Source organism: Gouania willdenowi, chromosome 5 (assembly GCF_900634775.1).
Source record: "Gouania willdenowi chromosome 5, fGouWil2.1, whole genome shotgun sequence".
Lineage (NCBI taxonomy): Eukaryota > Metazoa > Chordata > Actinopteri > Blenniiformes > Gobiesocidae > Gouania > Gouania willdenowi.
Genome location: NC_041048.1, coordinates 35,850,056 through 35,874,206, shown reverse-complemented (window position 1 = coordinate 35,874,206; position 24,151 = coordinate 35,850,056). Strand labels below are relative to the sequence as shown.

At 38.4% G+C, this 24,151-nt stretch overlaps 1 protein-coding gene across 1 annotated transcript in view; it reads left to right on the top strand.

Moving 5' to 3' along the window:
* suclg2 (succinate-CoA ligase GDP-forming subunit beta) overlaps positions 1-24,151 on the top strand; it is a 179,348-nt gene that overhangs the window by 13,830 nt on the left and 141,367 nt on the right. The window contains exon 2 of the mRNA XM_028447646.1: positions 19,100-19,241. Coding sequence (XP_028303447.1) covers positions 19,100-19,241 — 142 coding nt within the window. The remainder of the gene's footprint in view (positions 1-19,099; positions 19,242-24,151) is intronic.

Here is a 24,151-nt window from a genome sequence, read left to right as displayed (position 1 = left end):
AAAACACAATCAGGATTGGCCAAAATCGGAACCAGGGAAATTGCACACACTATTTTACTTTGTACCCGCAAATAAACCCCTTTTTAACACTACAGAGTACAGAGTCTGTACACCTCTTTGTACATCCAACCTTCAAACACATAATCATTTGGTCATAATTAACTCTACTTAAAATCCCACTATAAATACATACTTCCAATGGACACTGTACTAGTATCAAATTAAAACAATATACATTGTATTATCAGAACGAAATCAATGTTATTCACTGACTCTTATTGTGTCATAAAACTTCATTTCACATTATGTGGGACTTTTCTCAGTTCTTTGCTTGCATTTGAGAACGTTCTTTCAGAATGGTTGTAGAAAAAAGTAAGGTGGACCAAATTAAAATTACTCTTTGAGCTTCTTTCTTTTGCTGTTATTTATTCCCTTTAGACCCAACACATTTGATTACCACTCTGTATGTACCGCTGTTATTAGCTATGCTAATTACTGAAAATCCCTATCGTGGAGACACGACCATCAGGTTTTTCTTTCTTAAGCCTGTCTGTGAGAGATTAGACTTGGTCTGCCTGAAGAGCTGCCAATGATGCAAATCTCCCTGAAATAAATCCCGTAGCCATGCTTTACTGCTCGTGCTGCAATCACTGCACCGCATTCCGATCCCCACCTCTGAAAGAGGCAAATGTCACCGTCTTCTTCCTCCTCAAATTTTCCGGGCATGACCTTAATGTTTTCAGAAAACAGACGGCCTCAAATGTAAAACGGAATAATGAAAGCCAAGGCCACTTTTTGTGCCAAACCAAACAATTTTCTTTGCACTTTGGGAGTTTTTTCTCAGACGCACGTATTGTGAGATGTACTTAAACAATCATATTTCAAAACCCAATTTAATGGCCTTTAAAAAGTGCAAAACTGAGCCTGTTCCACTTATGCACGTCACTATATTTGAATGCGTTCTGCCTAATTCTATGAAGGCAGATTCATAACTGAGGATAAGGAAAAGCAGCTCTACCATCAAGCATGAAGTACTTTATTAATTAGAGGAGACCAGGCTTTCAGAAAAAGCTCACTCATGCTTCGTGAGGCATGCTCGTGCTACATGGTTGGCTTCAAATGAAAATGCGCGTGTGATTCTCACTGGCAGGTTTATGAAGCAACATCGTCTCCTTCCCTCGGCCATTTCTTTTTATTTCATGCCACCTCAATTACCGCTAACCATATACTGATGGTCTGATTGAAAGGCGATGCATTTATGACTTGTGTCAAAGCAGCCAAGTGGCACTTCATTAACAAGGAAACATGCTATTGCGGTCTCTATAGCAGTGATTTTGATAATGACTCCATGAATAGATCTCTGCTATTCAGCTTATTATTTTGGACCGAGACACTGTAAGGTTTCCTTTAGATTCGCTCCTCGTGGTTCGCTAAATAGGTGAGAAAAAGATCTAAATTCATAATCTGCAACGAATTAATTAGACTGACATGGTGAAGTGGCTATCGGTTTATTTCTTACACATTTGATAATGTCCCTGAAGGAGAATTCTAGTTAATTACTTCTGCTGCCATTAGTCTTTATTAATTAGAGACTGCCATTGCGTTTCTTAGTCGTACCATATAAAGGCTTTTTTCCCCCCTCACCAGATATCTGAGGGTTCTACTTTATAAATGCTAAATGAAATGGACTTGTGTAGCCCTTTTTTAACCGTTGAATGGTTTCAAAGTGCTTTACATTATCAGCCACATTAACCCATAACACATGCATCCTTAAACTAATGGCAGCAGTGCTTCCATACAAGGTGCTGCTCCTTAAGGCTGGGATACACTGTGTGATTATTTTAATCATTGTACTCAGCTCCAGCTCAAACTATGCGACTCAAGGGCAGAGCTCGAATGTGCGCAGCTCACGATTCATGTTCTCTAACTATACGGACCAACATTCTGACTCCATCTGACTGCTCATACTGTACTTCCATACACGACACGTCGGGGTCTTGTTTCCGGAAATGCAACATACAAATTAGAAGAAGAAGAAGAACTCTGAAGTGTTGGCGTTAAAGAAAGAAAAGACGGCGATGCGATATGATGAACCAGGAACTGGCTGGACAGACGTGGGCAGTACAGTCCGTCATTTTTACAGTGGTCCTACGGTATTCGTGCATGTGCAGTGTGAGAGTTTAAGGTAAGCCGGTCCGTGGCACTGCTTCAACTGTGAGATACCCTCACAAGGAGCGACTGGATTTCAAACGTGTTTGATTTTATTATGACCAAATGATTGCTGATCGGGAGCTGGTCGTGAGGTGTTAATCGCTTCTTGTGACCCCATGTATACTACACGATGCATGACATATTCTAGCAAAGACTTGCATGATCCCAAAAAATAGACGCACGAGTCAAAAATTGGCTCAAAGTGGGCCAAAAATTGTGTATACCTGCCTTTCTTGGAGTCATTGTTTACACAAGGTTGGTCTGGAGGACTCAATCCTTTATGTACCGTTGACTCACTTGTATGTTTCTGTTGCTCTGTTCTATTGAATAACTTAAATTTATTTTATTTTTATTACCTGTAGTCATGCATCAAAATTTTGGCCACAGAAAATTTTCGGCGACAAAGAAATGGCCCAGCAATGCATTTTCGGTTTTCGGCCAAAACACTTTTCTTACCAAAACAAACCGACCAAAATAGGATGATGTGATGACGTGAGCAAACACCACGGTCAGCACGCGCTTATCTTATTATTTATTTGTATACAATGTGTTAAATAACGATTCATAGGTATCACGATTCGAATCGATACTCTAAAAATTTAATCTCTATTTATCCTTCACTTGTCCAGAAGCGTAGGCGGCGGGCGGAATCGCCTAGTACTCTTAAACATGTTCATAAATGATTCCTTACCCCTTTAGCACCGAAAGAATATCTGTAATATTATGTGAATATCTGTAAATATCAAGTTGTCTGCTAGCGCATAGCATCTCTTCTTCACTGCAAGAATAGCTGCATGCCAACTGACCACTGGGTTACCAGCGCCCTCTGCTGGTCTAAACATATATCTGATGTAAAAACTGTGCAATGACTTGTTTTTTTTAAAAGTCCAATTGTTAAGGCAAAAAACACATTTTCAGTGGCACTTTTAAAAAGAAAAAGAACCATTATGCAGTTTTTCATTGTTAATTGCAATTAATAGGCTTTTTCTTCATTTGTATTTTTCCTTTTTTTTTAGTTTCATTCAGGATTTATTTTTAGTTAAATTGCATTGTTTTGAATAGTTTATCAAGGAATTATTTTGACAATGAAAAATAAAAGGAAAATAGTACAGTGTTTTACCCCCCCAAAAAAGGAATATTTTTCAGTCATTTATGTACAGTCCCATTTTGTAAAATAAATCGTGAGAGAATCGTTCTGTATTTGCGTCAGATACTTGTTTGAACCAGCAGAGGGCGTTGGTAACCCAGTGATCGGTTGGCATGCAGATATCTTGCAGTGAAGAAGAGATGCTATGCTAGCACACAGAGCTAAGAGAAAAACGTGACTTTTACAGATATTCACGTAATATTACAGATATCCTTTCAGTGCCAAAGGGGTAAGGAACACTTCTGGATAGCGCCCTCTGCTGTTTTAAAAAGTACTGCGATTCAATAACCACAGCATCGATGTGAACTGTGATACCTATGAATCGATTTTTAACTGCCTTACGATTAATCGTTACATCCCTAATTATAAAACTTCATTTTTTCTCTATTCATGACATGTATTGAGTGATAATTGCTCTTGCAACCAGTTTTTGGTGTTTAGCATCAATCAGAACAGTCTTAAATGTGTCAGCTGCTTCACATCATTTAGAGAAAAGTATTGGGTAGTACTATTGGCCCTCACATTGCTCCACATTTGCTCCAGGCCAAAGCTACATTTTTTAATATTGCTTTTGGGAGAAGACCAAATTATATTCAATACAATGTTAATTATAAGACACATTTTAATAAAAAAAACACCATGACTACGTCTGTAAAGGGGGCATTTTCTTTTATAGTTTAAATAGGTTATAGGGACTTCAGTTTTCTGCGATCACGGAAAACTGACTGAAAAAACAGATTTCACTTTCTGAAATGGAAATGGCATTTTTGTTGTTGTTGTTGTTTAGTTTTTTTTCCAAACAAAATATGTACTTCACATGCTTGTTATGGGGCAATATCACACACTATTCTACAGCAGAGAATGAATTAAATTATTAACAGCTGGTGAAATATTTCCCAGGGTCGCGGGGGTCTGCCGGTGCCAATCTCCGGCTCTCATAGGGCGCTGGGCGGGGGTACACCCTGGACAGGGCGCCAGTCCATCACAGGGCAACACAGACACAGACAACCATTCACTCTCTCATTCACTCCTATGGGCAATTTAGAGACTCCAATCAACCTTACAGTCATGTTTTTGGATTGTGGGAGGAAACCCACGCAGCACGGGGAGAACATGCAAACTCCACACAGAAAGGACCCAAGTCCACCCCAGGGCTTGAACCCAGGACCTTCTTGCTGTGGGGCAGACGTACTAACCACTAAGCCACCGTGCGCCCTATGCAGTATATGTTCTCTGCTAATAAATACTCAGACACTGTAGAAACAAGAAATAACATTTTATTCAAAAGACTGATTCAATTCAAATATGTGCTTTTCAATTTTAAATGAGGTGTTATGTGAGACCCGCAGCAATATTGGAACACACGCACGCACGCACACACACACACAGTAGAGCATTAATCGGGCTGACAAAAAAAGACCCTGGCCGAGAGAACACGACCCAAACCTGTCTGACCAGAATGAAGCCGATGTCTCTTTGTCTCATGCACATCTTTAAACCTACCCACTTAATGGCATATTTACTGAGGAATATCACAGTTGGTTAGTTTAGTTCATACACTGTATCACATGGTGGGTAGGATCATCATTTGCATTGTGGGTAAGTTTCACGTGGAGAAATGAAATGAGCAGGTTGGAACGTAACTGGTGTTTCTGTTGTTCACAAAATAATTGAATTGTGAGAACTACCAGCTGACACTCTAGTTGGATTGAAATATAACTTGTTCGATTAAATTGCGTATATTCCACACATTGTGTTACTCAACGTCTTTACAGAGATTTGAAGTTATAAACTTGAGTTGCGCCGGAGTCTCTGTCAAACATCCTGATGAACACCTGTTCTTACTTACGTGGTGACATGGTGCAAAGAGACGAGGCTTATCAATAAATACACTTAACTCGTGTCGTATGAACAAGGAGGCCTGATAAGGTACCTAATGGATAGAGACACACAGAGATTGGTCAGAACTGGAAGTGTGTTGGAAGTGTGTTGCTGTGATTTGGGGTTTAGGGAATCATTTCTATTGCCATCAGAAAATGGAGCTGCAACAAACAGACGAAAGAGATGTACGTGGTTTGAAAGATGCAATTGGCCACCCCATTTTAGACAATGTTCAATTTATACCACTTCTGTCCAATCAGAATAACTTCTCTAGTTACTAAATACAGAGAAACCAGCACATCTTGAAGTTAATTTGCCAATATCAAGTTTCTTTTAAAGCTTTGACATTTCCCAGTTTGTCCAAGTTGACATTGTGCGTCCTGCTGTCCAACAAACATGTGACTGCACATTATTCCGCCTCTGAGTAAGAAGCCAAGTCCTGATGTTTCATGATGCGGCAATAATACCATATGCTCAAGCCAAAGAAGTGTTTGGGGACTAAGGTTGCGCATATCCATGTTTTGTCCTTGTGTGCCACTCTTAGATCAGTTCAGCTGTGACAAGGACTTGGCAATCTGATGCATCTGGTGCCATGCAACTCACCGACTGTCCTTTCTGTGTCTTTGGTCGAGGTCAAAAGAACGCAGAGGGGAGCAGCTGCTTGGTGCCATTGTTTATTCAGCATCTTTCTGTTTTCTAGCTATTGTGATGAGGTTGTGTTTTTGATTGGAAATGTCCAATAAGTTTAAAGGTTACCTGTAATGTATTTTAATTGTAAGTTCTATTAAAATAATACTATATATAATACAAAAGGTTTAGTTTGGTTAATTGCTGTAAAAGTCGACCGGCAGACTCGGTGGCTGACGTCGGGTCTATTTTGTCCATCCACGACACACTTTTCCAGTGGACTTTCCTCCTTTAAATTGCGACACTGTCCTTGCATACTCGTTCCCCGTGAAGTGTACTTTCTTCAACGCACTCGTGTTACGCATTGTGACCTTTGTTGTGTCTCATATGTAACCATTGAAGCTGACTGCTGACTGTTGCTGCTCCGATATGCGATCATAGCTCACAATAAAAGCTTCATACACGCCCAAAGTAGCTCCAACACACTTACTAGTGTTGCCTGTAGTAGGGCTCCTCGATTATAGAAAAAATAATAATCACAATTATTTTAGTCAGAATTGAAATTACGATTATTCATATGAATATTTGTCTATCAAAAAGTTATTTATTTTTTGTACAAAAAACCCATAAAATATATTTTTTAAACATAAATAAAATCCTTCAAACACTAAAATCAAATGTGTTTACTTTTGCACAAAACAAAACACTTTTTGCACGTGATGTGTCTTTGCTCTAGGTCTTCATCATCAAACCCAAAGTGTTCTCATATTAGAGAATTTGTTTTGCCGTGCTTGTATACCAAGCGTTTTTGCTGCGTTTCTCCTGCCATGTTTCAAGGCCACTCGCAACAACTTTCCTCGTGTTAGCCTGCAGGCTAGCTTTAGCTTTGAGAAGGGCAGAGGGGAGGGGAGGAGCTTGCATGTGCGTGGAATAAACAACTTAATTAGTATTAATAACGTGTTTGCCAAGCTTTATTATTTGTAGATGTCCAAAATAGTGGGTTTGTTGAATTTAGCGAATAAAACATTTGTATCCTCATCCCCATTTTTGTTATCCCATTTCTCATCTAAATAAGGGGCGCCGCCCTTGTGGCGAACCGCAGTTCTCATGCTCCTGTGCTCCCATGTTATGATTGTCTTTTCATGTTTTTCTTGGACGGGATGAAACTGAAATGTAATTTTGTTGCTCTGTAACATGTGCAATGACAAATAAACTCAACTCTAACTCTAACTCTAAAGTCAGATTTATTCTAAAATGTAGTTTCACATTGTATGAGACGGGCTGATAAAAAGAAAGACAAGAAAAGTGTTTGAGAACAGAACTTAAATTGAATATCTGATTTTCTTTTAAATAATCAAATCTTTAAAATGCTTTTTATCAAGTTTTTATTCAACCACAGCTAGTTTATCCTCCATAAAGTCAAGTCTAACTTTGTTTCTCTTTACACTCATGGTCTGTACGTTCTTTGTTCGGTACAAAGTCACATTTGTGATGCCAGTCCCAGCTGTTCTTAGGTGCATGTGGGAGTATGCTCTGGACAAGTTGCCAGGGCTATAAAAATTCAAATATTCATTTACTGGAACAGGACATGTTGAAACTAAAATTAAGTTGATAATTATGTTTTTTTTAATGAAAGACGAAAGCTCCATTCTTTGTGTAAAGGACAGCTTGCTGTGAGTCAGACTTACACAGCACTGTGCTGTTTGCAGCTTAATGAAGTGGATTATTTCACTTTTGTTTCGGTGATTCGTAAAGCTGCTGGAGATGATATTTATCAGATGAAGATATAGTGTAGGCCATAGTGTAGATCCATAAATCAAATGTCACAAAAAAGATGTAAAATGTTGAATATGCCATTTACAACTTTGTTTTAAACTCCACTATAAACTCTCTTATTGACATTGTCAGAAAAGTTTTGATGTATAGCAGTTAGGGGTGTGCATTGCGATTCGATACGATTTATGAGTTGCATGTCAAAATATTCTGATACTAAACAATTGCGATATATCGTGCTAAGCACCCAACCACAATATGCCAGGCGTTTTAGATGATTTTCACTGATTTTTAAGACCCACAGAATATTTTGTACTATGACAATCTGAAATCTAAAACCAGATTCTCTAGTTTCATCAGAAAAGTAAGTTTGTTTGTAGGTTGTTTCGTTCTTCTGTAATCCGCAGTTGAATAGAGGCCAGTTTCACACAAATCGCCAGTTTGTGACAAAAAGCTGAGAAAAACGGCTTTTTCTGAAATTTTTTTTTATTGATTTTGAAGCAATTTTTTTTGCTTTAGGGACACTTCAACATTGGTTACCTTCTATAAAACTACAAAAACAACACTAAGATCGGGCTTTTGATGCCAAAATTATTTTGCTATATGTGTCAGAGTTCAATGGTATTTTGGCCGTCCTCCAAGTCCCCCCTCCGTCAGTCTCCCCACGCTCATCTTCCTCCTCATCCCGGACATGGTGAGTCCCACCGCTTGCCCTGTTTTATGATCATTTTCCCTCACCATCATGACACTCTCAATAGTCCACTGAGTTCCACACATGCTCTGGTCGATTGTGCGCTGCTGTGAGCTGGTGAGAACAACCCTCGTAGCGCCATTTTCTGTCTTGTAAACTCCTTCCCGCTCCCTCTGAGCTCTACCCATCATGGGTGATCTCTCATCCAAAGGTGCGCTGCTGCCACCTACACGTCACCAGTTGGTTCACTCCATCATGGTACAAGTTGGATATTCACAGGAGAGCTTCGTCACACTGTCTCCTAGCAACCCCAGTCGAAAAACACAATTGACGTCTTTAGACGTTTATGGCAGTCAATGTTACTAAACCAAAAAACGTCTTTAGATGTCTTTGGCAGTCAATGAGTTAAACGTTTTTTTCAATTAAAAACATGATTAAAAAACATTTTTGTTCTAGTTTGTTCTCGATTTTCATTGTGATATCACCTCATTTTTGTCACTAGCTCCTGGACTCAATCCTGTTTAAAGTTGGACTTAGTGTAAAACTAATACAGCAGAAATGAAATCACTATGTCCACAGTGAATGTTATCATGTGACTTGTCAGATCCACTAAGCTGTTCTTATGCTGGGACCAATATTTAAGTATATATCATGAAGTCATCTAATGAATGGATTGGCTTGTGGTCTAGTAATAATTTGAATTAAATGGTAAGCATCAAATAGAATTAGCATTCAACATAGAAACATTTAAACATCTTGTCATGACTGCACACTTTTATATTTGATATGGCAGCACATTATAATGAGAAAAGGTAGATACTATTATTTAAGGAAAGAAACCCCAAAAGAGCTTTCCCAAACACTCTCTTTCTGTTATTTCCTGTACTTGTGAATTTGTTGTACCATTACCAGTAAAGATAAATGGCATTGGGATTTATTTATGAATGCCAGAAGTTGGGGTGGGCTTCCTGGGATCCACCTTCACATGCCATTGTCTTGTTGCTCTGTGTAATTACCGTACTCTTTGAATTTGAAGAGTTTTGCTCCAAGCCTGCTGAAAGCAAAATTCTTGAACAGAATAACACTTCCCTCAAAAGAACTCTGTTCCACTTCACTTGCACTTTAACAGTGTTTTTTTTCTTCTTTCTTCTTGACTCGAGCATCAAACTTCAAATCAATAATACAGCTTGGACTGCAGGGTGGTATGTATTGTTTTTGAGTGGAAATCATGACTTGCGCGTACCTAAAATAAAACATACAATCCTGTTCCTGTAATGGTTGATCAGTTATTTATGAGAATAGTAATAGTCTGGTGCTTTCCCCAATGGGCCACGATGCATAGAAATACAGTATATGGTGATATTGAAAATGAGATGGCTTTATTTTTTGATTCAAAGTGATGTTGGTGTATGCTTGAGTGTCCTCATGTTATTGCCACTGAAAAATCCCATTTGCTAATTAGGAATCTTTTATTTATTGCTGCATGATGTTGAGTGCTTTTGTGTGTTGTAGAGTTTGCTGTGAATTCTTTATCCCATCTTTGGGCCAATGACAACCTTGTTTCTGCCCATTTCCTCCACCCGTGTGACAAAGCACATATTGTGTGTGTTCTTTTGTGTAGATTCAATGCAAGTAGAGCAGTATTTAGAAAGAAGGCCCAATAAGGACTAACTCTCTAGAGTGGTGCTGATAATTACTGTTGAAAGAGTGTCTCTGAGGGGCCCGAGGACAGCCGCCTGCTTAGTTGCAAGGCGGACTGGCTCTTCATCCTTTTTTCCACGACAGACAATCTAGCTTTCTAAATAGTACTCTTTAGTTATACACCAGTACTTGGAACCACTTTGCAATTTTACGCATATTATTAACACATAGTCATTCAAATCAATTCAAGGTCAGGCCTTATGTTAATGGGAATATTTCATCATTTAACCAGAAGCACATTTGTTAGGATACAAACTCGCACTTAACTGATGAAAGTGACGGAATTCACTTCTCAAAATTCAAATAACTATACCCAATATACAATATATGCAATATGCAATATACCATCACCAACATTTTTTGCGAGAATATCGCACATTTTCACATATATTCTCCCAAGAAATTAATTATTGAAAGTATAGAAAGAGCTCTGATGAGATGAATAAGGAGACATCTGAAATCTACGGCAAAGCGAGATTTCGTAACGCAAGTGTGTGTAGCGCGTGATTTGTCAGTTGGTTTCACATAAATATTGGGGAATATTATTAATCAGTTATTTTGACTTAAATGTGTGTATTTGGGTCAATGACATATAATTCAATTCAATTCAACTTTATTTATGTAGCACAAGTTACAAGAACAGTCATCTCTAAGCGCTATCAAAACATTAAATTTGAAAGAAAAAGAAAAAACCCAACAAATCCTGTGAACTACAGACCAGGAACTTCCAGCTCCAGCTTCAAGACACCTGAAACAGAAAAGAGAGAGAACGACGAGGAGAAGGCACAGACTGCAGAAAAACATGATACACTATTAGCAGGTCTGCCTGAATGGAAACACCTGGTGCTAAACTATGTGTGAGTGGAATAAGAATGAGTATGGGTGGACATCAATGTAAATGGTCGGTAAGCAGTGTGATGGGTATACAACAAGTGGCAGAAGTGGGGGATTACCTACAACCTGGCACAACTCTGTCTTTTCTACTATATAATCTTAATTTTAGTTCCTATTTTTAGTTCTAGGGGTTTGTTCTTAGTGGTTAGGTAACGCTATTATACAGTATATACTTTTCCAAATAAGAAGGTTTTGAGTTTAGCCTTAAAGGTGGAGAGAGTAGCAGCCTCCCATACTAAGACTAAGAGCTGCTTCCAAAGGCGAGGAAACCGGTAGCTTAATGCTTTGCCTCCTGTTCTACTTCTAGACATGTTTGGTATCTTTTTGTGTATTTAAACCTTTTTAACTAAAAGAATTGCAGTTGGACAGAATATTTAGGTGTCAAGTCATCGACCCATATACATATATTTTTTTTTCGTATATATATGAAAAAAGCTGTATTATGCAAAATTTCAGTAGAGTGTGTTTAAGCCCATATTTAATACAGGCAGTGTGCAGTACTGCTACGTATTAAAAAGTGCCCCAGGTTCTTTCCTATTCTCTGGTGTTTAGCCCAAGGTAACTGTCATTGCCTGGGGGGACACCTCCAGCCCCTCCTGACTTCTCCAGTAAGCATCAGTTGTTATTTTGGTAACTGAGCATAGGCCTTTTTTTATCCTCACTTGCCACTTTTTGAGTCATGGTGAGTATGTGCCAGTTAATCTGTTTGATCATTTCTTTTCAGGATTTTAGCAAGAGAGAGATGTTTTTGTACTTGCTGACCTTTTGTGTATTAAGTGCCTCTTGCAGCAGATATTTGAAAATCCCTCCCTGTTTTAGATAAAAGCAAAGATGTTGAAGAGATTATTGTATTGCTATCCACATGTTATATGAACATGTTACAAGAGACCTTTCCAAGTTTTTGTGATTTTTAGATCAAGAGAACATTTGATTTAGAAGAAAAAAACCTTTAAAGTTATTACGATGCATTACTTTGGTCAAAGGAATACACATGCACATGTACAGTTGCATAGCAGCAGTGTTTAGAGGGTTTCACGACAGCCACGTGTTTTCATATTGTAATTGCCGGACCTTTTTTTTCCTGAATAGTCCTTTGTTTCGGCAGGCATGTGCATGTCCTTCAACTCTGGTGCTCAATAATAAGGAATACTCGTGTTTGCTTGACAACAGGGGTCCTGGAAATATGAAAAGGAAATTGTTGACGTGTATCCTAATAGGTTGGGAAATTGAATAGCCCTGCAGATTTGATTGATTCTGTATCTTGGTAGCAAAGGCTCCAGCACTGAGCATGTAAACCAAGCAGTAACCAAAGTATCTTCACCTTTAGTGTTTCTTTTTGTTATATGGTGGGAATTCTGGCTTTTACGTTTAGTTTCTATCTTTATTTGTATTCCCTACATTGCCCTTAAACGGTTTTTAACTGCTTATAGAAAGCATTATAATCAGTATCAGTAAGTTTTTGGAATATAAACATGTAAGAATAGATTCCCTTTTACATCCGCAAACTGAAAACATGGCTTGTGTGCATTTAAAGAGCAGACTGAGTGGTTGACCCACTGATGACCTGCAATATTTTATTCAGTTATGCAGAAGAAGGGGCCAATATCTATATGAATATGCCCTGCTCTGCTTGAAAACAACCCATTTTGCCCAGTAATGAAGACTCTGGGCAGGATCCCATGAGAGGTGGAAGGGGGAAAGAAAAATTGTGCTCTGGCAAAGACTGCTTGGTATTGGCATGATTTTTGGAGAATTTCAGTTTTAACATCAATTACTAAAGGTAATGGTCAACAGTTCCGCCAGTATCAATTCAGAACTCAAAAGTTGGGACCTGGAAAAAGACGCAACAAGAAGTATGTTCAGAGCAAATCTTGGATTTTCCAAAATCAATTCATAGGTGTTGAAATTAATTTTTTACTCTAACTCCAGTAATCTTGCACTATAGTCTGGCAATCATTGCGCCTGCGCAATGCGAAAGTGCCTTTGGTGAAAACATGGCAGATGCAAGTCAGAAGTTTGGAACCATTTTATTAATATTAAAATACTATTGGAAAGATCAATCGATCAGTACCGAATTGAAATTGATTGGGGTTAATTGATTCAAATCCTTATTAATCTGAATCAAATCGATTCAGGAAATTGGCCATGATATGATACCCAGCTCTACAAGTTATCACATAACCCAAATGAGAACCTGGACATATGGATCACTTTTTGCTATTGTTTTATTCTCCTGCGTGTATTTTAAAAACATGTAAGGTCTTGGTTTTAGTCTTTCCTCTCCACGATACATCATGATAATGAGTTCCAGAGGTGCAGGGCTTTAAAGTTCCAGCTTCCTCTTGCTGTTTGGGCTGGCCAGTGCTTCACCTTATGGAACATAAAGATGTGATAGTACCAGTGAGCTCGCTCCATGACCAATGCTACCAGAAAAAAAATGACATACTCTTTCCCCCAATCATATCATAAAAACAAGCTTGTCGTTCTCAGCTTGGAAAAAGGCCCACTAGCCTCTATTTGGTAACATGAGTTAGATGTGGTGTTTTTGAAACCCCACAGCACATCCCCCCACCCCCCACCCCCTACCCCCCACACTGCCAAGCAAAAAAGTAACTTCAAGCAGCTGGCTCCTTTGAACCAGCGATGGCTGTTGTTTAGAGCTGAATATTGACTCGTGCCAACTTGGTGTGACACAGCTTTTGATGTTGCTTCTCTAGTGAATAATAATGGTGGTGTTTTTTCCAGCATGCTCTCTACCTTTTAACATTATCTGCTGCAGTGTTGCATGTATATATCATCCCCATGACGGTGCATAACCAGTGATATATTTGTTGATTCCGGTAGCTTAGCTGAGGAAACTGAACTTGGAGTTTGGCTTGAAGATGTTTCACTTTTTATCTAAGAAGATTGGGTTGTGTTGCTCATTAGCATACTAATGGTAGGGCCTCTAATATTCTGTAATCATAGAAAATGGACAGACATTTTCGGGTTCACTTCCTGAAAAAGAATTGGCAATTAAAAAAAAACAAAATAACCTATAATTTAAGGTACCCCGTGGACTTTTTGACCTAAAGAGTTATATGAGTTATTTTAAATGATTCCTCAGGCCAAAAGAGCACAATATGGTTGTTTTGTGTTGGATTAATGGGTGGACTAATCGGGTGCGCCACCGACGCGGCGTGATGGGCCGAGCACCGGGCCTCCGACGGCGGGGAGAGGAGGGCAGTGGCGGCTGCTCCTCCAGCCACGGCGCAAGCTCAGCCCCGCTTCACACTCTTGCCCGACCGACCCAGCCCTTAGAGCCAATCCTTATCTCAAAGTTACAGGTCAACTACTGTCTGCATACACAATCAAAAGACAATGGAGACTGTTGATTTTTGCGACAGTGCTTCAGCGCTTGTGGCCACTAGGGGCGCTTAACATGAAAGTTACAAGTCTAGCTCCCCTAGTGGCCAAAAGTTACACAGTGTGCCTTTAATTTAAAAAAAAAAAAAATCACTAAATACATTTTTGAACAAAATCAGGCATAAATGTCAATTTGACGCTGAACATAACAGAATTCACCTCCTGAAATAACAGTACATTGTATTAACAGCAGCTTTTTGTTTTTATTTTTATTTAATGCAGAAAGTCTTTAACCTGGGGTTAACAATGAACTGATCAGCTGTCTTTGGTGCTGCTGTGGATTTGAACTCTGATACGGTCTGAGATTCTGCTGTAAAAAAAACTGATGACCACCATTTACTTTTGTAAATATATATATTATTTCCTTTTAAAAAAAACACACATTTTTTCACATTTTGACATTGTGCATCCAGCTAAATACGAATAAAAGTACCTATGTGACATTTTGTGCCCATGATTTTTTACCCAAAATCCACTTTCTAGGAAGAGTTTTTGAAAAAATGTTCGGGATTTATATTGTGTTTTGCAATTTAGAGAAAAGATGTCAAGATATAAATTTGGTCCATATTGCCCAGCCCTACTATATGGCATTCAGTCTTTACATTTTCATAAATACAAACATAGTTAGAATGTCAGCTGCCATCACTTTCCAAATCTAAAGTCTTTAAATACTTAAAGCATCCTGAAAATATATTATATATATTACTGATCTGGTCAAGGGGTCCAACACTAAAATTTTGGTCAAGTACTCTACCCACTATCCAAGCAAAGTAGTTAGAGAATAAAAACTACAATGAAATACCTTCAGAAATATTGAAAGTGGGCCTAGGTGTTATATAATGATTCGTGATTTATTAAGGTTATTGTAGGCGATATTAAAAGTGATAATATTGCTTGTAAAATGTACTTATTTTTCAAAGTGTATTTTGTGTAAATATAATCATTTTGAGGGTCACTGCTCCCGTCTATTCTTCATACAAACTGCATCACGTGTGAGGAAAAAACATTGATATATTAATTTTGGTCCATATCGCCAAGCTCTATAAGAAAACATTGTCAGCCTTTGATCTGTGGGTCAGCATTGGGAACAGAAAGAAACAAGAAAAACAGCTATTTCTGGAACAGTCATGTCTTGTAGTCTAAAGGCAGGCATACACTGTGCGATCTTTGGCCCTTTTTGAGCCGATTTTCGACTTGTGCGACTATTTTGTGGGATCGTTGGAGTCTCTGCTAGATTGTGTCGTGCATCGTGTAGTATCATTGGGTCATGAGAAGCGATTAACACCTCACGACCAGCTCCCGATCAGCAATCGTAGGTCGTAAGGATTTCAAACATGTTTGAAATCCAGTCGCTCCTCGTGAGGGTATCTCACAGTTGAAGCAGTGCCACGGACTGTTAACGCTCAGACTGCGCATGCTGTAGGACCACTGTCGTACTCACGTCTGTCCAGCTCCTGGTCCATCACATCGCCGTCTTTTCTTTTTTAAAGCTCTTTTTCCTGAGATTTGCGAGTGTCTCTCCACTTCCGTGTTTTTCTTCTTCATCTGTTTTAATGGTGACGCTTCAGTGTTCTTCTTCTTCTAATTTGTACGTTGCATTTCCGGAAACAAGACCTCGACGTGTCGTGTATGAACGTACAGTGTGAGCAGTCAGATCGTGTCAGAGTGTAGGTCCGTACAGTGTGAGAACATGAACCGTGAGCACATTCCGGCTCTGCGTCTGAGTCGCACAGTTTGAGCTGGTGCTGAGTACAATGATTAAAATAATCACACAGTGTATCCCAGCCTTTTATAACAGAACTGGCACAAATCCAACTCAAATTTTAAGAAAAGTTGTTTTTCAAGGTCACAAGGACATTTCAAGGAAAGAATGTTATTAATATTTTTTTATTGATGTGCTGTCTGCTGTTGTGTACTCAAAAGTTTTACTTTATTTGTCCACAATCACTTCCTAGCTTCAGCACCCCGAGTTTAATCCTTTCACACATTAAAGCACCTTTGACGAGCTCAGTCCAATCTCTCCTCCAAATTTGTTACACACTATACTTTAATGTTTTTTTTTTTTACTTCTTTATGAATTCCTGAAAAATAATTCTTGAGAAAGAATTTGGATCCATTCCACATTATCCGTACGGGTATGTGGATTCAGAACTAAAACAGTTGGTTGCATCAAAAAGCAAATTTCTCTTTAATAACGACAGCTGGAGATGACAAGACCAGTTCAGCTCAGCCCAGCTGTCTGACTCTTTAAAGGTGCTAGACATCTTTGGTTCTCATATAAGTTAAGTACCTTTGCAGAGGTGAGCAAAGCAGTTAAAGAGGAACAGTTGTTATCAGTCAGGATTAAAAGATTTACAGGGCTCCACACTAACTTTTCCATTGCTACCAACTTTCTCAGATGAAATCGTTGCACCAATTTTTTGTCATTTTCCTCCTTAAATCAATAGCTTTTCAGTAGTGATGTGAATCTTTGGGTGTCTCACGGTTCGATTCGATTCCGATTCTTATGGTCACGATTCGATTCAAAATCGATTCTCGTTTTAACCGATTCTTGATTCAGAAATTGACACAATGCATAGTGTGTTAAGACAAATTATGGCATCAAAACAATAGTTTGCATAAGGTAATTTTAAATAAACTGATTCCAATGACGTAATCACACAAAGGCAAACTTAAGACAAAAGGTAACGTTTATTCATGATAAACAAATAAAAGCACACTTAATGTACAAGAAATAACTTCCATAAATAAAACTGCCTCAGTAAAAGCTTAGGCCAGTCTTTACTCTAAGTGACTACAGGAATTTAAAAAAAAAGGTAGCATAAGAACAGGAGTGGAGGGAACCTGGGGGGGAGGTGGGTACCGTGGCCCCGTTGTGTCTGCTGGGTTGGACCCCTCAGTCTCTTAGGGCGCTGGGGCTGCTGGCTGAGTCAATGTAGAATTATTATTATTATTATTATTATTATTATTATTATTATTATTATATCTTATTTTGTTATTAGTGTAAATTTTTCCTCTTCATCCCATTGTTCTCTGGGTGTACGCTGTCGGGTTATCACATTGTTGTTTGTTCCTGTCTTCTGTCTTGTATGTTGCAAAATAAAAAAATAAAAAATATATGTATATGTTTATTTATTTATTTTAAATTGATTTTTTAAGTTTATGAATCGATTCAGAATCGTGGATGACTAGAATCGAGATTCTTACGTGAATCGATTTTTTTACCCCCACTCCTACTTTTCAGTAATTTTCAACTTATTTAGAGTAAAATTATTGATGATGAGAAAAACTAAATATAAGGACCTAAAATAAGCCAGAAATATAACTTACTCTATTGAAAATGATACTTGACCACTGTTTTCTTTACCGCTTTGCACTGGTTTTCATAATTTCTGCACATTCACCTCAACTCTTATCGTGTGTCTGCAGCAATCAAAAACAAATAAAAGCTGGTACATTTTCCATCAATTTAAAAGTTAAAAACGAATCTTTTCTAATTGTAAAAGTTATCTTCATAATGAATGAAAGAGATGATTATATTACAATCTATGACCAAAAAACTGTAAAAATTATATTTTTGTCCTACTATTATATAAGAAATGTCCAGTAATAAACAGAAAGTTTATGGGAACTTTTTATGTTTTATGGGTACTTGTACTTTTTTGGGTATATTTCTAACTCAGTAATTTCACTTGTACTTAGGCATTTTTTAAAATAAGTATAGTCATTAATTACATTTCTACATCCAAAATTTACTGAGTAAATTAATATATTTTTGTTTTAAAATGATCAACGAAAGTTGTGAAACTACAAAAGATGAAATGACCAGACAATAATCAAACACATCACATTATGGATAAAATATGATGATTTTATTGTCATTATACACAAGGTAAAAAGAAATGAGGAATTATATTATGTTCTTATACTATTCTAGCCAACCAACCAGATTAACCAAACCAAAAAAGCATTGAATGCAGGTCATTTTTCTTAGTTTTAGAGTTCATAAATATAGCTATACTTGGAGTCTGAGAATTTGTTTTCATTTTGAATTGAATTCATTGGTGTTATTTTATTTTTTTTAAAATTGTACATTTTGACAAACCTTTTATTTCAAACAGATGCATTTATGGAAAATAAATTAAGTTATAGTTTTGCAAGATTTGGTTTCTTTTTTAAGTTTATACATGACATGTTTAGTGTATGCAAGGGAACCATGGCAAGATGTATTACCAAAAATAAATGTGGAGGGTGACAGTAACTATTAGGGATCACCCAATACAACTTTTTCTCTTCTGATACGATACCGATATTGCAGCCTTGAGTATTGACCGATGCCGATATTGATCCAATACGATATCAGCACGAATCATACAAACTTTTATTACTTATTTTGTAGTGTGAAATGTTTGAAAAGACTTGAGCAAGTGATGCTACTCAGAGAACATTAGGCAGCAACAGTAGGTATGAGAAAAACTGACTCATATTATTAACCAATTGGTTACATACATTTTAACCTTCAACATAATATCTACAGTATTCTACAATTGATATAATAATATATATCAGAGATTTTAGATGCAGTCCAATAAAATCCATTATTTGTGTTCTGGCTGATAACATTGATAAGTACAATTTTTACTCTCTGAAAAAAAGTCACATACGAGACCATTTAGGTCATGGTCTCGAGCCCTGATTTGGAAAAGATTTTGAAAAATCCTTCACTGATCTTTAATAAATCCTGTAAATCGCTCTGCTGGTTTCTGCAGTGCACCTGGTCCACTCCTCGGCGATGGCTGAATCTACAGGAGTACCAGAGCAAGAAGCTGATGCAGGAGAGCGGCGTGGCTGTTCAGCGCTTTTACGTAGCTGATTCTGCTTCTGAGGCACAGGAAGCTGCAAAACGACTCGGTAAGGAGATGATATATGACACAATGCACAGAACGGGAGACATGCAGGATCACTGGTGGCAACAGGAGCAGGTCACAATGCAATTTCACTTCATCTGCACAGATGAGACTTAATGATGCAACGGTTAGTCTAAGAGGAGGAAACTGGGATGAATGTTTCTGTTTTCAGCTGCCTCCCCTGTATTATTATCAGTTTTTCTTCAGATAGTTGCTCTCCTACTGTTTTTTGGGCTGGATAAAGCTAACTGTTGCTAATATTTAATCTCCTAAGATTTTGTTTAGTTATTTTAGTTTTTAACCTTACCTTTTAACAAAGGCTGGGTGTAGCTGGGTTTCCATTACCCTTAGAAATGCGCAAAATCTAAATGGCACAATAAAAACTGGGAATGGAAACACCTGAATTTCTAAATGGAACATATTTGAAATTAAATATAGTTTGAGCAGGAAATTGATCATTCCAGATGTTTCTATTATAAACAATCATGTGTGGAGAACAACACCTTTGATTGGAGTAATATTTGGAAACTATGACAGCCATGAATTATGTCTGACAATGTACCATTTGTTGTTAAGTGAGTTATTTTTTCTTTATGTCACAGCAAGAACCACATTCCATACATTGGTATTAAATATGGTAATGTTTTTCATTGTGTGTATTTTTTCAACACCTGTACCATAGTTCTTACTTTTTTTAGGCCAGGCTATCGGACTCAAAACACCACTCACTTTGTTGTTGTTGTTGTGTACACTAGTTAAAATCAGTACTTCTCTGTTATTCGTGAACGGATCGGGCTGAAATTTGGTAGCTATAATCTCTAGATGTGTACACATCGACGCTCGGAGCCTGATTTTTGATTTGGGGCTTAGGAAAAGGAAAAAAACAAAAGTCGATTTCTCATTTATTTGCGAGTCAAATATTACGACGCTTGGTGGTACTGAATCATTGGCACATACCAATATTTAAATGGGTCCCATTACCCTGTACATGTCACGGGGTGCCTGGGGGTCCCATTTTTCAAATGGCTACTTCTCCGTTAGTTCTCGTTAGATCGGAATGCAGTTTGGTATGAATACTTTATGAATGAATACGATGAGATGCTCAGAGCACTTTTTTTTAAATTGGGCCCGGGGGCCCACCCCTCATTTGCTGTAATTTCCAAATTTATGGGAACATAGTCTCGTGATGTATCGTTTAAAAGGTAATTCAACGTAGATTCCGATTATGCCTCGCAAAATTCAATTAGGTGTCCCTTTTTTCAGCAATTTCTATTAAAGTTGTTTTCTCCTTCATTTGTGAGTCAAATATTGCCACAGTTGGTGGTACCACAGTTAACAGTGTATGTCAGACCACAAAACAAGCATGAAGTCGAAGGAATTGTCTGCAGACTGTCAAGCTTATTTTTTACAATGCTTGCCCAGCTTGAAAGGACATGGATGGAGCACAAGTGAGACGTGAGGCCAACTCAGCTTTTAACCATTTATTCAGTTTTGTTTTAGGTTTGTAGCAGCAGCAGCAGGTTGAAAACCTTGAGAAAAAAAGGGGTGAAAAGGAGAAAAAGGAAGAATGAGTTCTATTCAAATGTTTTCCAATGAATGAACAATCTGACCTAATATTTTAAATAATGTATCTTTTATATAAATGAATTTTCTGCTACTTAATATTTAATGGTTTCAACTTAAGATATGTAACTAGTTTTAATTGTAAAATTAAATCATATACTTTGATATACCTATTTTAACCATTTTAATCAAACAATGTATTTTACCCATAAACTTATTTATTCATTTTATTTTATATATAAACTTATCTAAAACTCTTAACCAATATTTATTGCTCTTAATATTTTAGAGATGTTTTCTTAACATAAATTACACTATGAAATCAGAATATATTTATATCAATTGAATCAACTGTAAACCTAATGTGCTTTGACTAAGACCCCTCTGGTAAACACATGGTAAGGCCAAACACTATGTATGTAGAGTTAACTTAAAGTTGGGTCAAAATAACATACAAACATGCACTCAGCCTGTGTTCTTTAACATGACACATAATCCAACTTAAATACTTGCTTTTAGTAGCTTAACTTTAAAAATAAACCATATAAATTCAATAAACTTGAAGCCACTCACCAACAACATCCCTGAGCTCCTCCACTGCATTGTCTGTGTGTCTAAACAAAGGTGTGACTGATTACCAACCAGGTTGGAGCATGAGGAGCTTAGAGCCAACACTCATGCTGGTGCTCCCCGAGTGTTTAGATGCAGAACTACACCTACATCTGACCTAAGGTGGAGTGGACAGAACAGGTTGGAAAGGAGGAAAGGTTGAAATTGTTGTGAAAGGTGTTTTCTTCCGGAGTATTGGATGCCTTTGTTCGTTTCTTCATTTTTGGCAAACCACAGACCTCCGAGACAGGATTGTCTCAAGGCACAGGTCTGGGGAAGGGTACAGAAAAGTTTCTGCTGCTTTAAAGGTCCCAATGAGCACAGTGGCCTCCATCATCCGTAAATGGAAGAAGTTTGGAACCACCAGGACTCTTCCTAGAGCTGGCCATCCCTCTAAACTGAGTGATTGGGGAAGAAGGGCTTTAGTGAGGGAGGTGACTAACAACCTGATGGTTTCTCTGACAGAGCTCCAGGGTTCCTCTGTGGAGAGAGGAGAACCTTCCAGCAGAACGACCATCGCTGCAGAACTCTACCAATCAGGCCTGTATGGTAGAGTGGCCAGACGGAAGCCACTCCTTAGTAAAAGGCACATGGCAGCCCGCCTGGAGTTTGCCAAAAGGCACCTGAAAGACTCTCAGACCATGAGAAACAAAATTCTCTGGTCTGTTGAGACAAAGATTGAACTTTTTGGCGTGAATGTCAAGCGCTATATTTGGAGGACACCAGGCACACCTCATCACCTGGCCAATACCATCCTTACAGTGAAGCATGGTAGTGGCAGCATCATGCTGTGGAGATGTTTTTCAGCGGCAGGAACCAGTAGACTAGTCAAGATTGAGGGAAAAATGAATGCAGTAATGTTTAGAAACATCCTGGAAGAAAACCTGGTCCAGAGCGCTGTTGACCTCAGACTGAGGCGACGGTTTATCTTTCAACAGGACAACGACCCTAAGCACACAGCCAAGATATCGAAGGAGTGGCTTCAGGACAACTCTGTGAATGTCCTAGAGTGGCCCAGCCAGGGCCCAAACTTGAATCCCATTGAACATCTCTGGAGGGATCTGAAAATGGCTGTGCACCGACGCTCCCCATCCAACCTGATGGAGCTCGAGAGGTTCTGTAAAGTGGCCACAGATAGATGTGCCAAGCTTGTGGCTTCATATTCCAAAAGAAATGAGGCCGTAATTGCTGCCAAAGGTGCCACAACAAAGTACTGAGCAAAGGCTGTGAATACTTTTGTTATATTTTCATTCTTTATTTCTATTAAATTTGCAAACATTTGAAAAAATTTTTTTTCATGTTGTCATTATGGGATATTATCTGTAAAATTTTGAGGGAAAAAATGAATTGAATCCCTTTTGGAATAAGGCTGTAACATGATGAAATGTGGGAAAAGCGAAGCGCTGTGAATACTTTCCGTATGCACTGTATGTGCCATGGGGGCGCCAGGGGGCCTCCGTGATCCCATTGTTTTACTCGGTGGAACCGAGTTATTTGGGGGGGTACACCCTGGACAGGCCGCCAATCCATCGCAGGGCAACGCACACAGACAACTACTCACTCTCAGACTCCCGTATCCCTGAAAAGGAGCAAGTGGGTCGAAAAAGGGATGAATGGATGGACTTTTTTTTAAACAGTAACAAAATCAACAATCTTCCAAAGCTAAAGAAGCTAAAAAATGTGATAAATGCAACTAGTTTCTTAAGTAATAAGTTGGTACAGCTCTGTTTACAGCACAGATCTGCTCACAAACAGATATAAGGTTTTTTTGTATTCAAGCATTATATTGACAGTTTGGTTTAAACCACAGATGAGCAGAAATGTGAGCTAAACGTTGCATTCTCTGATGATTTAATTACACTTCTTTACAAAGCAAACCTTCAACAGTCGTCGTGCCGTGTGGCTCTTTGGCCCTGCTACAGAATGTGCAAATGGTTGTGTTTAATAAAGGCTGAAGTTTTATCTTGTTTAATCGTGTCTTTATATTATTTGCCTATGTGTGGGTGACTGTGTCTTGTAAGCCTCACACTCATGGCTGCTCTGTTTACCATCACCGCACTCATCCGCACTAATTTGTTCCACAACCTCTCGTATTAAGTTTCTCACGCTTTGAGTGTTTTATCCTTTTGGTGGCTCTTTCTTTATCTGACTCATTTCTTCCTTTAATGTATTTATGTGCTAGTCTTGGTTTTACAAATTGGACCGATGCCTCCATGTCCGCCCTCACATAACTGTTACTGAAATTCATCTTTGTTACTTGTATAAATCTAGACAATTGCATTTGCATGGACGCAGATGGCTTAATGCACATTTGTATGCACTCGCTCAAATCTCTCTCCTCCGGCCCATATTTTCACTGCTGTACTTTTCACTGCGACATGCTCAACACGTACTAGGTATATTTCCTCCCTCGGCTTTATATTTTATTCATTGTCCTCCCGCACTACAGCAGCAGTGCGTCCAGGTTGGTAGTCAGCCTGCGAGGTGCCACTCTCACTGCCATCTCTGGGCTCAAGCGCCTGAGGCGTAGCTTTCTGTGGCTCCAGCTGTGATTCAGACGGAGATAAACTGAATGGGAGGAAGAAGATATGTTTTTATGACAGTACCTTCATTGTTTGTTTGAGTTCGACAGTTTAATATCACCCAAGTCACTGCCTTTATACCCAATTTCAAACAAACAGAAATCTACATAATGGAAAAAAAAAGAAGCAGCATTCATTGTAGCAGTGAAATGTGCAATAG